This window comes from Martes martes (assembly GCF_963455335.1).
Source record: "Martes martes genome assembly, chromosome: 3".
Classification (NCBI taxonomy): Eukaryota; Metazoa; Chordata; class Mammalia; order Carnivora; family Mustelidae; genus Martes; species Martes martes.
In genome coordinates, this window is record NC_137890.1 from 10,616,808 (window position 1) to 10,632,742 (window position 15,935).

Consider the following 15,935-nt stretch of genomic DNA (forward strand, 5'->3'; position numbering starts at 1 on the left):
CGCCACCACCAAGAAATGAGAAAGGAAGGAGTACATACAACGTGGCATATTAGCAACTGGTGACTCTATATTCTCTCAATTTTTCTGTAGTTTAGATTCTTCCAAAGTAACAGGAGATAGAGAATGACTTTTATCAAATTGAGAGAAATATTTTAGACAGAAAATTATTTATGTATTTTTATTAATTTTACTGGGGTGCCTGGGTGGCTCAGTGGATTAATTTTATTAATATATTTTGATTCAATGTGCCATTTAAAGGGTTATTTTCCCCAAAAAAAGATGCCCACTGTATGAGTGAACACAGTGATTTCTGAAAATACCAAATGCTACATTAAAATCCATTGGTTAACAGCAGCATGGCAAATCTCAATGCCAAGAAACTGAAGAGTTATCTTCACCATATAATATGTTGCTAACAGTAAGCCCTAGAGAAATGAGGGAGAAGAAACCCGAGATCCCAAGAAGAATAATGAAAAATAAATGCTAAGCTTAATTGCTATGTAAGTGCCATACAAAAAGGGCCACACAAGGAGGAAAAAGTTACAGTTTGTAAAATATACATCTCCTATAAAACCATTAAGTTGTGTTTAATATCCTTACTGCGTCATTCTTCCCTACCCAGAAGTTAGAGTAAACAGATCATTTTTCCCAAAGATGGCCACAGCATTATCTCCCATTCCATGTGTTTACTCTATAGAACACTTTTGCCTAATCATGCAGCACAGGAACTTTTCAAAGTAAGGCTTAAAGTGCAAAAAAAGAAAATGTGTAGGACTGTACAAAAAACAAATTATATTGAAATACAGGTTTCAAATTATTTTCTAAAGACAAATTTGGTATATAATATATGGATAGGGTTCTTTACTCATAGTAAGCTCCAACAACAAATCTAATAATCACTGTTACTTAGAGTTATATTAGCACATTACAGTTGTTGAAGATACGTGATTTCCAAAGTGGTAGAAAGTTCCAAAGATACTACTACTCTAGTAGTTCATTGCCTATATTGGAGGAAACACTAAATCCCAGTTAGAGGCAAGAGAAAGAAATAGGTCCTTTTTTCTCTCTTCCGGATGCATAAAACTCCTCTGAATTTTATGGGACTAGGAACTCAAAGGTTAAGAACTCGTGATCTAGTGTATAAACTTCACGAAGGAAAGACTTACTCTGTTTTTGTTCATTGCTGTATTCCAGGAGCACTACTAAAACAGTGACTGCCACACAAGTTCTCAACAAGTATCGTCAGTCCATGCAACAAGTGAATTCGTGCAGTCCGTCTCTGCTACCACTGTCACTCGGAGTAAGACTGGGGTTTAAAGAGTAGTACATCATCCCTCGTCACCCCACAACACAACTGATTACTTTCTCTGGTGCTCAACCAAAGAAACAACGGTGTTCTGAGACAATTTTCTAGCAGAGATAAGACCATCTGTGCAAGTCTGCAACCTGGTGCCCTCCCAAGAGATTTTAAAGGATAATGTATTGCCTCAAGGACATTTTTACCTTACTTATTCCTTCAGAACCTAATTTCTGAACTAAGTTTGTACTGGACAACTTTTGCACCAACTGCTCTGGACTTCTGTCTTTTAGAGGCTGGGGGAGTGGGGAGGAAAGGAAAAGCAAGGGAAAGGGAGAAAGGAGAACCATCTGGAAGACCACAATACTTCTGGGTAGAGAAAGAGCACTGAAAGGCAACATAACACTATAATTAAGTCATTTTTTGTCTCCTCCAACCCTTAAAAAAAAAAAAAAAAGACAAAAGTCTCTTCTGCCAAATGTGAAAATCAATAAAAACACAAACCTAAAGAGAATCCCCTAAAATCTATGTACTAGGCAGTTTTCAAAAAATGATTTTCTAATCATGTAAACAATGCATTGGGCTTTTTAAACTTTTTAAAAAGTTACTTTTGTTTCTGAAACTAGTATGCTAAAAGAAAGTGGTCTACATTTACAACAGAGTGCACTGTATATAAAGGACATTTAGTAGTTTCAAATTCAAAAGGAAATATATTCCACGGTCAAAAATTATCAAAGTAGTTTGCTATTTTCATAGACAAGCAATGCAAAGTGTGTACTGAGTAACACATAAGCAAATGAAATCATGACTGCCCTTTTAAATGTAATTGCTTCAAATCTCTGCCCCACATTAAGAATATAAAGCATCAAATGTTAGTAGCTTTTATCTAGAAAATAGAATCATGACCATAATTTTAAAAAATATACTGTAAAAAAGAAAAGACAATCCTTCCTTAACACTTAAAGTAAAAAATCTTTCAATAACACATTAATCATCAACAAAATATAAACAAGGAAGTTTTCAGCATAATTTCCATTTTTTCCCACCTAAAAGAGTAAAAATGAGATGGTTACTCTAATTATTCCATTACACTTTTGGTATCTGTTTACTTGTCAGTTTAATAAAACTCTAGTAACTGCAATTTTCATCAAAAGTATATTTTGGACAGCACCTCACCTGGTCTCTTCATCATCCCAGGCGATTCGCATGCCTTTCCCACCACCACCTGCTGAGGCCTTGATCATGACAGGGTAGCCTAACAGCAGGGAAGAATTAGACAGAAGTTCAAACTTTGATCATCTGGATGCATGAACATGACAACTGACCACATGTTCAATAGCACAGAAGACAATAACTAATTTATTTAAAAGTTCCTTTTTAGAGTCAGGAAAATAGCACCAATGTAATGATCTCATATTTTAAAAACAAGAGTGTTATCACTTCAAAAGAAAAGGACTGTTTGTATCAAATAAATACAACATTTTCCCCAGTAATAAAACAAAAAGCTAAGGAAACATAAATAAGTTGTTTGACGATGGATTCCAAAAACCGAAGTAGATATAGTATTAATTAAGCAAAGATAAGAAGCAACTTTTAAATAATATCAAGCATACACACACACACACACACACACAATATTCCCCCAAAGTGCTGTTTGCATGCATAACAAATTAAATTCCCTTTTCCAAAAGTAATGATTTACAGGTATTTGAGGCATTTTTATCTGAAAAGTCTCAGAGAACCCCTACAGCTTTTATCAGCAAGAACTGACACAATGATTTGGGGGGAAATCAAGTCACACGGTTATTGTACTATGGGTGGAAACAGAAGCTCCAGGACTCGGTGTTACGGGTGAAGAGGCTACTGCACCATTTCCACTCATCCAACAGGGAATGTGTACGCTAGCAAGTAAGATGAAAACACACAGTAAGGCCCGAACAAATGATCTCCAGCTAAAGTTTTATAAGACAAAATTAAATAATAAAATTATTATTAAGTATTTAGATTATTATAAGGTAAAAATTTTGACAGCTTGAGTCACCTGCATCAATTTATCAAGAAAGGCTATAAAAAAAATCTCCTTGCTTAGAGGTTTTCCAAAAACAAGGTGGATACATTCACGTCCAAGACACTTGTTTATGATCTTTTCTGAAGAAAAAGATCAGTGAGTGCTTAAAAGACTCTTCCCAGCCTGCGATGCTCAAACAGCACTACACTCTAACTACAGGATCCTAGAGGAAAAGGAAGAGAGGGCCAAATGTCATGGACCTTTAACCCCGACCCACAAATATCACTCTTCACTTCAACTGAGTTAAGATGGCACTTGCTTTCTGTTTCATAATTAATTCACTTTTTAAAATTCTGACGTTGCTTATGTTTACATGGGACAGCATTTTAAAAGCATTTTAAAAGCTAAGTGCAGTGAGAAGACTAACATCCTTTTTTCACATTGGTAGTCTAAGAATCTAGGAGGAAAAAGGGGGAAATACCCAATAATTCTATCGTTGGAAATTCAGAAAAGTATCATAGGAAGGTAACAGAAAAGAGATTAAGGAAAGCATATGACAGCAAAAGCCGTTAACATGAGGCTATGAAGGACGAGCGGGATTTGAACATTTTTGTCAGGAAGAGCAGGAATTGGTTTTTAAAAATGACTAAAATAATCCAGCTGGAGAGCATCCATGGGATGGCAGAAGAAAAAGACTTAAAATATAAATTAGAGAGAAAATATGCTTGTCCCTCTCGCACATCCAAGATCCTGCATGAGAGCGAGAAGAAGGGAATATGTCTCCTTCGATGTTGTAGCCTCACCATGAACGTCACATAAAGGAATCAGATTGAACTCACTGAAGAAGAATTAGCCTGTTTTGGAGCAGTGAAGAAATAACATCTAACAATGAGAAACTGCCATGCCTGAGAAAACGTTTTCACAAAAAATTTAAACAAATGGATCCATATGCCAAAAAAAAAAAAAAGTTATTATCAATTCACGTTCCAAAACTATTTATCCATATAAGCAGGAAACAGGAAACCACAAGAGGTAAGATATCTACATCCCTTATCTCTGTTTTCAGTTTCCTCTGAGAATTGGGAAATTTTGCAGTTACTCTGATTCCAGTATTAATCTTGTCTTGGTTATTTACTATGGGCCTGGGCTATACAGTGATTTGTGAGGTTCGAAATAAGACTGGGAAATTGTCCTTGGTCACAAGAAACTAGATGGAGAAACAAAACACAAAAAGTAATTTGTCATTGGGAAACTATTATGTGTTCAGAAAAAGAGAGACGTTGTTAGGCACCAGGGCAGTGTGTGATAAGGCAATTACAAAATGGTCCCCCAAAAGGAGGCAATGTAGCATCAGACCTGTGAATACATGCAACCCGGGAAGACAGGAGTCCCTGACGGAACAGGCCAAATGTAACACAGCTGGGAGCGCGGAAGAAACTGGCATAAGCTAGTGACGTTATAGTCACCAACTCAATGTAATTTCTGAAGTATAATTGGGAATAACACAAAGCTAAGGTTTTCTACTCAACTTCTTACACCAAGTCAGTCATTAAATTTCAGATAGAACATATTTTTATGTTGCCACCGTGCCATGGAGAAACTAGGCCTCGCCATTTGAAGAAAGGGGAAAGAATATTCCACACAGATGATGTTAAATCCTACCAAAAAGCCCAGTCTCTCATCCCTACTTTCCTATTTCCTATTGCGTCTCGCCAACTCTAATTGAGGTAAGTTATGCGGTGCCACGAACTGGAAGAAAAAGGTAAAAAAAGATTGAGCCAAAAGCTGACATTCCTGGAAAAATCCGAAATAATCAATTTGTTGTCGATCACCATTCCTTCACTTTACCTGGTCTAGACACAAAATTTCCACTAATGTTCTGTCCCAATTTATTATCCACCGGAGTACTTACTCCTGCGTTCAGCTTTAGTCTACGATGCAGATCTTTAATTTTATGTTCTTCTGTTGCCATACTTTTGAAACAGAACCACCTTCCTTACAACAAACAAAACAGAATTCTCATGTTTTTTAAAAGGAGAAAAATCTCTTGGTATGAAAAGATTGCTTTAAAAAAAGACATCTCAGGTCCTAGTGGTGTTGGCAAGTTCTTCCTCATGCCTCTCATCCTCTCCCTGGATGCCTACTCCCGCTACCTGACCTCACCACCCAGACCACCCAGAGATTTCACCCAACTCAGACATGCATGGAGTCTCTAGTCTTTATTTCCCTCCCACCTACCGCATCCAAAAAGAAATGGACTAAATACTACGTGAGAAAAAATCAGGTATTTAAGAAAATACAGAAACTCGGGTTACCAAAGAACTATTCCTACGTTTCTGTCCTTAGACCTCAAGGACAGGTCTGTTCTCCCGTCCCCCCAGCAATCAGCAGGTTTACTTTCCACTGCAAAGCAGCAATCCTCTAACTTTCCACCACATTTTCGTTCATCAACTCAAAAATATACACTCAGTAAACACTTCATTTGCCAAGCACTGATGTGGCTCTGGGGGATACAAAATGAACAATTCAGAAAGTTCTGTGCTCTCATGGCCCTTACCATCTAGTGGAGAAAGATGCATGAGTACACATGTGCCTGAACATGCATACGGTACACGTGTGTGCAGTAATACACATACTTCATGGAAGATGGGACAGTGACAACAACAGAAGGAAGTGATTAGGGGGTGATCAGGGTTACTTCTCCTTGAAGGCTGCTCTGTAAGACGGAAGCTGAAAGTGAGGCCTGACAGAGCTGAACTGAAGCCAGCCCTCTGACAACCAGTGAGGAAGGAACACTCCTGACAGAAGGAATGAGCTGGAAAATTACACAGGAGAGGGCAGCAACCTAATGTTGGATTTCTGAAGCTCATTCTGGCTACTCTGCAAGGCCCGAACTGTAGAAGGGCAAGGGTGGGCACAGGGAGACTGAGTAGGAAGCTTCTGCCATGTTCCAAGGGAAAGACAGCTGCAACCCCCACTCGGCTCAAAGACAGACAAAGGCTGACTGGTTCAGAGGTAGAGTCTGCATGACTTGTTGACAATTCGGATGTTTGGCTATGAATGATAAGGAAAGGAAGGAAGAGTCTAGAGGCTTCAGCACTCTCTCATTTTGTTATGGAATACAGGTCTAAAAGATCAATTTTTTTGGACCAACTAACAGCACCATGTTGCCCCACGCAAGACACAATACGTAACCTCCCCGCTTCAAGCAAAACCTGTCCCTATACATGGCAGCATAACCTGGTAACATAAAGTTGATAAAGGAAATGATACCTTAATGATGCAACAGTCATAAAATAAAGAATTTTATGTAGTTTTTCACCTAGGGTTTCTTGGATTAAGATTTCTCAGAACTTAATGACTGACAGAGAAAATAGTTAAAAAAAAAAAAAATGAAGTATTTCACCTTTCCTATCCCTAATTTGGTGGTGCAAATCAGAAATCTTTCAAAAAGTATAAAAATTTTTGGTCTTTTTTTTTTTTTTTAAGATTTATATGCAAGCACAGGGGGAGAGGCCAAGGGAGAGGGAGAGAGACAATCTCCAGCAGACTCCCCACTAAGCAAGGAGTCTGACACATGGCTAGATCCCAGGACCCTGAGATCATGACCTGAGCAGAAATCAAAAGTCACATGCTCAGCTGACTGAGCCACCCAGGTGCCCCTTGCCTTCTTTTAAAAGCAGTTGGAAGGGCACCTGGGTGGCTCAGTTGGTCAAGCAACTGGCTTCGGCTCAGGTCGTGCTACTGGAGTCCCAGGATTGAGCCCCACATCGGGCTCCCAGCTCAGCAGGGAGTCTGCTTCTCCCTCTGACCCTCTCCCCTCTCATGCTCTCTCTCATTCTCTCTCAAATAAATAAATAAAATCTTTAAAAAAATAAAAATAAATAAATAAAATAAAAACAGCTGGAAAACACTTAAAACTTCAAGGCCTTTATTTCCCAAAAGAAAGGTTACAAGTTAAAAGAAAATGAAAGCTATTTTAGAGAGTAGGACAGTCCTCCAGATGGACAGAACAGGATCTGATAATAGAACCTCAGAAGAGAGAATAGAAGAACCTGGGGGGTAAGAGGGAGACGGTTCCTGAGACAGCCAGGAAGGAAATCTCCAGATAAAAGTTGTACATTATAATTATAGGAAAATCAAGTATTACGCATTGCATTTGTTAGATTCCCCTTTTCTCCTTTAATGTGAAAGAGTTCACTTATGATTCTGGTTTCGAGTTTGTGTGTATGTGGGGGGGGAGGGGTTAGGTGAGAGGGGTGTCCTTCATGAAAGTGGTATTTTTGAAAATTCCTAGACGACTAGGAATTAGGCAAGCAATTATTCCACAATTTGAATTTAAGTGATTGCTTCCTTATTATCACATTCAGAATAAAAAAATTAAGTATCACATAACTGATATTGTACCCTAATTCTTATGACACCAGAAAACAAAAAAAGAAAAAAGAAAAAAAAAGTCCATTTGTCTATTTCCTGATGATATTTGATTATTTGATTCAGATGGTGCCCATTAAATATCCTCATGAAAAATATGCCACTTTCTGTTTATAATTACCAAACAATCTATAGATTGACACTTGGAAACTGAATATCCTATATATTCTACCCAACGGTAATAATAAACATGAATAATTCTTGCTTTATATAATTTTTACACTTTTTGTAGCAAAATGAGTTTTAAAAAATGATGACTTTTTGCCTCTCCTCACTGTTGTTTCTCCAGTGGCTAAGAGTTCCTGGACCAGAGAACATAAAATGGTATTTACTAAGTAAATGTATTAATTTATAATTTCAGTAGCTGCAAATCATTTTATTTTTACTACTGTAATATATTTCACCGTACAAACAAACTGAAGCATTATCTATTCTACAATGAAGAGATATTCAGATGCGTACATACAATGCTCCCATGAATATTTCTGAATGTGTTGCTTGGAACCCTATGTAAGAATTCCTAGGACTATAACTGTTGGATAGGATGCAAGTTATAAAGTCTTTATGAGAAATCTAATTTCTTCACTATTCTTTATCTCCATGACCACAACACTTATACAAACTACCATCACTGCCTCTTCACAGGACGCCTGCAGTAGCCTCCAAACACAGCTCCCTATCACTACAGTTGGTCGCCTCAAACTATACCGCAGTCACTGGAATCCATATATGTCAGATCACCTCTCTCTCTTGCCTAAAACATTCATTGAGTTTACATTGTACCAAGAAACCATAGATGTTTAAAGAAACAGAAATTATGAACTCAAGGACAGGAAGCATGGAAGGCACAGAAAGACGGCCTAACATATACTTGTTGAATCACAATACCAGGTAAGGCTATGCTTGCCTTAAGCCAAGAAAGCTTTAAGAAAAAAAAAAGAAAGAAAGAAAAAGAAAAAGGCTAAAACATATTATTATGAACATCAATTAACTGACCTAATAAACAAAATAAACCGTAACACCCTTTACTCAAAGATGACAAAACCCAAACACACAATATAATATTCACAATGTTTACAATCCAATCAAAAATTAAGAGATGCATGTGGATGCCTAGGTGGTACAGTTAAGCAACGACTCTTGGTTTTGGTTCAGGTCGTGATCTGAGGGTTGAGACAGGGAGCCCCAACTTGGGCTCCAGGGGGAGTCTGCTTAAGACTCTTTCCCTCTCCCCCTGACTTCCTTCCCTCTTCCCCTACCCCCCCACTTCACCCCCCACCCCCCGCTCACTCTCACGCATGCTCTCTCTCTCTAATAAATAAATAAATAAAAAGAAAAGAAAAGAAAAGATGTGAAGAGGGATGCCTGGCTGGCTCAGCCCATAGAGCATATGATTCTTGACCTCAGGGTCATGAGTTTGAGCCTCACATTGGGCTTAGCAACTACTTTAAAAAAAGAGAGAGAGACAGACATGTCGAGAGAGGTAAAATGTAATCCACCTCAGGAAGAAAACAGTCAATAGAAACAAACCCAGAAATGAAGAACCTTAAAAGACCTATTATAAATTACAGCTATTACAAACACTCTAAGTATGGGAAAGGAATTTTTTTAAAAATTATCAACTATACTTCAAGAAAAAAAATTATTTCTGGAGTGCCTGGGTGGTTCAATCAGATAAGTGGCTGACTCCTGATTTTGGCTCAGGTCATGACCTCAGGGTCCTGGGATCAAGCCCCACAGCACAATCCACGTTCAGCAGGGACTCTACTTCAGGATTCTCTCTCCCTCTCCCTTTGCCCATTCCCCTGCTATGTCTCTCTCTCTCTCAAATAAATAAATCTTCAAAAAACTTTCTAATAAACAGAAAATGATGATGGTGAGAGAAACAGAAAACATAAAAAAATTAACATTTGGATTCCTAGGTATAAAAATAACTGAAAGGAAAAAAATCCAAAATGTAGAAAAGAATTATACCATGACCAAGTGGGATTTATTCCCAGTATGCAAGGTTAGTTCAACATTCAAAAAGCAGTTAATATAATCCATCACATCAACAGGCTGAAGATGAAAAAATATGACATGACCATATCAGCAGATGGAGAAAAAGCAATTTGACAAAATCCAACACCCACTGAGTTCAGGAAAGTTCTTAAACTTCATAAAGAACATCTACAAAAAGCCTACACCTAACCTTGTACTTAATGGTGAGAACCTAGATGCTTTCCCCCTAAGATGAGGAACAAGGTAAGGATGTCCCCTCTTACCACTCCTAATCAATGTCCTATACAAGTTCTATTTTATGCAATAAGACAAGAAACAGATAAACACATACGGAAGAAATAAAACTCTTCACGATTTCTATAATGAAAACCTCAAAGAACCAACCACCACCACCACCAAAAAAATCCAGAACTAATAAGTGGATTATAAAAAGGTTGCAGGACAAGGTCAACATACAAAAGGTGATTGCATTCCTACATACCAACATGAGAACTTCAACTTTAAAACTAAAAACCAAGGTGCCTGGGTGGCTCAGTGGGTTAAGCCTCTGCCTTCGGCTTGGGTCATGGTCTTGGGTTCTGGGATTGAGCCCCGCATCGGGCTCTCTTCTCAACACAGAGTCTGCTTTCCCCTCTCTTTCTCTCTGCCTGCTGCTCTGCTTGCTTGTGATCTCTTTCTCTCTCTCTCCCCCTCTCTCTCTCTGTGTCAAATAAATAAATAAAATTTAAGGAAAAAAAAACTTTTAAAAAAATTAAATTAAATTAAAAACCAATACCATTTACATGAGAACTCACCCACCCCCCCCACCCCCCCACCCCGCCAAAAAAAACTCGGGCATAAATCTAACAAAATATGTATGGTACCTATATGAAGAAAACTACAAAATTCAAATGAAATTAAGAAAGATCTAAATAAATGGAGAAATATCCATGTGTAGGCTATGAATTCTCCTCAACCTGATCTACAGATGCAATGCAATCCCAATCAAAACTCCCAGCAAGTTATTTTGTGGCTATCAACAAACTGATTTTAACATTTATAAAGAAAAACAAAAGACCCAGAATAGTTAATGTTAGAGGAGAGTGACAATTTCAAAAGGTTGGTATTACCCTACTCCAAGACTTACTATAAAGCTACAGCTGGCATGGTATTGGTAAAAGCACACACAAATTAATGGAATAAAATAGAGGGACTAAAAACAGACGCACAAAAACACAGTCAACTGATCTCTGATAAAGGAGCAAAAGCAATCAACAGAGAAAGGATGGTCTCTTCAACAAATGGTGCTAGAACTGGACATTCATACACAAAAAAGTGAAACTACACACAATCCTTCGAAGTTAACTCAGTTGACCTTAGACCCAAATATAAAAACAGGAAGAGTTCTAGAAGATGAATAGGAGAAAATTTAGATGACCTTGGGTTTGACAATTAGTTATTAGATACAATACCAAAAGCACGACCCTTAAAAGGAAAACATTCATAATTGAGCTTTATTAAAATTATACATTTCTCTGTCAAATCAAAAACAAAAAACACTCAAAAGAATGTAGGCCCAAGTCACAGACTAGGAGAGAACTTTTGCAAAATACCCATCTGATAAAGAACTGTATCTAAAAGAGAGCTCTTAAAACTCAACAATAAGGAAACCCAATCAAAAAATCAGTAAAAGATTTGAAGAGACACCTCTGTGGGGAAGATACAAGATGGCAAATAAGCATATGAAGAGATGCTCAACATCTTTGTCTTCAGGGGAATGCAAATCAAAACAAAATACTACTATGCGCTTATTAGAATGGCTAATATTCCAAAGCATTCACAATACCAAAGGCTATGGAGGGTGCAGAGCAACAAGAGAGCACCAAGACCGCTCACTCACTGGGGGGTGGGAGGGGGGGATGCAAAATCTTCTTACCCAAGGCCCCAGCAGTCATACTCCTAGGTATTTACTGAACTGAGTTGAAAATTTATGTCCACACACAAAAATGTTTACAGCAACTTTGTTAATGACTGCCAAGAACCAGAAAGAACCAAGGTATCTTTCAAAAGGTGAGTGGAGAAACAATCTTGTATTCATCCCATGTAATATTATTCAACAATTTTTAAAAATGAGCTATCAAGCCACAAAAAGACATGAAGGAATTTTTTTAAATGCATACAGCTCCGTCAAAAAAGCCCTTGCGAAAAGGCTACATACTATATGACTCCAACTATAGGACATTCTGGAAAAGGCAAAAGCATAGCGTGTAGGAAGCAGTGTGAGTCAAGGGTTGTCAGGGGTAGTGAAAGGAGGGTTGAAAAGGTGAAGCACAGGGCAAACTAGTTTGTATGAAACTATAATGGTAGATACATGTCATTATGCATTAGTCAAAACACACAACTATACAATACAAATAGGGAAACTCAATGGAAACTGCGGACTATAGTTAATAATGTATTAATGTTTATTAATTGTAACAAATGTGCCACACTAACACCAAGGGTTAACACTGGGAAAGCTGCAGAGGGCTCTGGCTGGGTTGGTACACGGATGGAATTCCATTTACCTAACGAACTATTTGGTAAATCTAGAAATGCAAAAAAAAAAAAATAATAATAATTGAGTCTATTAATCATTTAAAGGGGGCAAAAATATGAAAAGATAGTTTACAAAAGATTAATGAATGTGACAGCATTAAGCACGTGAAAATATGCTCAACAGTATTTGGTATAAAGTAAACACAATTTTAGGGGCACCTGGGTGGCTCAGTGGGTTAAGCCTCTGCCTTCAGCTCAGGTCATGGTCTCAGGGTCCTGGGACCGAGCCCCGCATCGGGCTCTCCACTCAGCAGGGAGCCTGCCTCTCTGCCTACTTGAGATCGCTCTCTCTCTGTTAAATAAATAAATAAAATCTTTTAAAAAATTTTTTTAAAAAGGAAACCCAATTTTAAATCACAATGAAATAAAACTACACATCCATTAGAATGACTGACACTAAAAAGACAGGCAATGTTCAGTGTTTTGCTGGAATGACTAGAACACTTACATTACAGAGGTAATGTAAAATGGGAGAAGGGACATTTTCAAACAGGACAGAAATGTTCTGTATCTTAACTGTGGTTACATTTACCAAAATTCACTAAACTATACACTTAAAATAGCTAGATTTTATTCTTTATAAAGTGTACATGAATAAAAATGGTTTATGAAGCAGACAGAAAGAACAGAGTATCTACAAAGTAACAAAAATTAGAGCTATCCGTTCCATAGCTACATAACGCGTACAAACATTCCAGCACTTGGCTGGTAGAGGAGTACTTATCAAGCTAGATTTGCATATTCAGGAAAACTATTTTTCAAGAAAGAATGAAAAATGGACAGTTCATGCAAACAAACACTGAGTTAACTAGCCATACTAACTTCTGAAGAGTAAATTCCAAGAAAAACAGAAAGAATCAGGAATGAAAGGAACAATAAGCAAAGATAACAGGCATTTGGGTAAAGCTAAATAAACAATGGATGATCATACCCTATAATGTCTCATCAGTGAAGTAAACAAATAAGGAAATAAAATATAAAATAGCATGTAAAGGGTAAGCAGCATTAATGTATTTCTTTGGTAGGAGAATAAACTTTAGACTGAAATTTAAGATAAGTGAATGTTTTATAAAGTTTAATATAGGAGAATGAAGGACACCTGAAGGAGTGTCTCCAAAGCTGCCATTTCTATAGCAAACACTAAAAGAATAGAAACAAGAGTATAAAATTATCACCACAGTGGAGAGGAGTGGAGGGGAAAATGGAAAAATAAAAACAGAACAAGAAAAAAAATTTAAGTCATCATTATAATCAAAAAGAAATCAAGAAAGGAGAGAAAACAGAATCCAGAAGAGGAACAAAAATAAAAGCAGACAATATAAATAAATCAAAATACAGCAGTAAATACAATAAATGTACATGAACTACACTCACTGATTAAGAGACACTGCCACTCTGAATAGAAACAGAACAAAATGCTAGTCCAAACACCTACAAGAGATCCGCCTAAAATAATGGTTCACTGGTTGACTGAAAGTGGTAGGAACATACAAGGAAAAGACCAAAATACGCTGGTTTAAACATATTATTATATTAAAAGCCAAAATTTACTACATTTTGATTAAAAGTAAAAATAGCCAAAAGACACCTGTTACACTGTTATATTATCTATTAACTTATCTTAAAAATACATAGAGGTAAAACCTAAGAAGCAAGGAAGAATTGGGAAATCTACTCTCTCAAAAATTGATCAAACAGTCAAAAAGTCAGCAGAGGATTTAAACATCCTAATAGGTAGTTCTGACCTATTGGTTATTTATAAAATACAGCATACAATAATTTGAGAATATAAATTCTTTTCAGGTACACATGTAATATGTAAAGTAACTTACTCCTTGGCCATAAAATAATTCTCACCAAATCAGAAAGATTCTAAATAAAAAAGAAAATATTTACTGATCAGAAAACAATTTAGAAATTAATAAAAAGCAGAAAATTTTCAGTTATTTTAAAATACATTCCTAAGAAATACAAGTCAAAAATCCTAAGAGAAATCTGGGGTGCCTGGCTGGCTCAGAGGGTAGAGCATGGGACTCTTGATCTTGGGGTTGTGGGTTCGAGCCCCATATTGGGTGTAGAGATTATTTAAAAATAAAATCTGAAAAGGAAGAAAGGGAGGGAGAGAGGGAAATCTGAAAGCTCAGAAATGGGCAATCATGAAAAATACATATCAAAATTGGTTAAGTAGGGATCTCTATTGAGATCTCCACTTTAGGCCATTCCCCCAGCTGCTCAAAGTCTTGTTGGCAACTGACAGTGGACTGATCCTCAGCTTTCTGTCCAAAGTCTTGCCCCTTCTTAGGGGCAGCCCACAATCAGTGGTAAATGGACTTGGGTATACAAAGGCTCAATCCCACGGCCCCAATTTCAAACAACCATGAAAGACCAGAGCTCTCTGTAGGATCAGCTATGGCCTTTGTTGACTCTGCATCTCAACTCAATTCAACTTCTCCTTCAGTCCAGTTTCTTTCACTCCCTCACGCATGCTGGCCCCAAGAGTATGTCCCCCAACAAACTTCCAGAACCTGTTTCCAAAGGAATCCCACCTGTGACAGAGGAACACATTTGGAAGGCTATACAGTGATTAGCTTAAACAGAACAGCGAGAAATGGAGAGAATGTGACGAATTCAAGATTTGGGAGGTGATGACCATCACGCACGAACAGTGAAACCATACACTGAAATCTAGCAGTGAGCACTGAATCATGGGAAAAGCTTCACTGCTGATCTCACGATTTAGCCCTCTCTACTTCCTGCCTCTGTGATCCATGACACTGCAGATGGTAGAAATTCCATCAGCCTCATTCTCTGCATGAGCTGGCAACAGAACAGAACTCCTTCCTACCCTACAACGTGACCGATGGGAAGCGAACACACAGGAAGAAGAAAATGTCTTTGTTGCTTAAGATCACAAGGAAAGAGCAATGCAAATGCGCAATCCTAGAACTCTCATGAACTAACAACAACTGCACGGACTCAAATAGAAATTAGCATATTACTACAGTTTCCAAGGAAATACAATTCAGAATACACTAGGAAACGTGGCTGCCATACAACACTTGGCTACATGGAAAAGTTCCTATTGCATACACAAAGAGGTAGTATAAATTCAAGCAATTTGGGGAAATAAATACCATTATCAATGCATTACCCATGCTGTATATATCTGGTCATAATTTTCTACTGATCTTATTGTCTTTTAATTACAAAATATTTATAGTTAGTTTTAACATTATCAACTTAAGTTTTGCTGTATACTTTGGGTTCACGCATTTCAGACTAAGGTGATACAGCCCATATGTATTAATACTATCTGGGATCTGCAATCATCCAGTAACTAGAAAGTAAACATGTTATTTATTGCAGTCCAGCTATGAATTATTCGTATCTCTGCTACTACTACAGATAGAGCATATATATAATCTCCAAAAAAGATACCAGCAGGTGATCTTTATTAACATTATTTTTTCCACTGGAAAATGAAAAAGTGTGAAAGGGCACAGGATAGTTTGCCCTTCCGAAGTTGGCCATCCACACACATAAACAAATAACCATATAAATATACTTAGCTTAAGAAAGAATGACCCAGTATTGTACACATAAAGATACAATCAAGAT

At 37.4% G+C, this 15,935-nt stretch overlaps 1 protein-coding gene across 2 annotated transcripts in view; it reads right to left on the reverse strand.

Annotated features, from left to right (window-relative positions):
- Window positions 1-15,935, reverse strand: part of PCCA (propionyl-CoA carboxylase subunit alpha) — a 403,819-nt gene that overhangs the window by 251,494 nt on the left and 136,390 nt on the right. For both annotated transcript variants that reach the window (XM_080798184.1, XM_080798183.1), the window contains exon 9: window positions 2,474-2,552. In XM_080798184.1, the coding sequence (XP_080654310.1) occupies window positions 2,474-2,552 (79 nt within the window). The remainder of the gene's footprint in view (window positions 1-2,473; window positions 2,553-15,935) is intronic.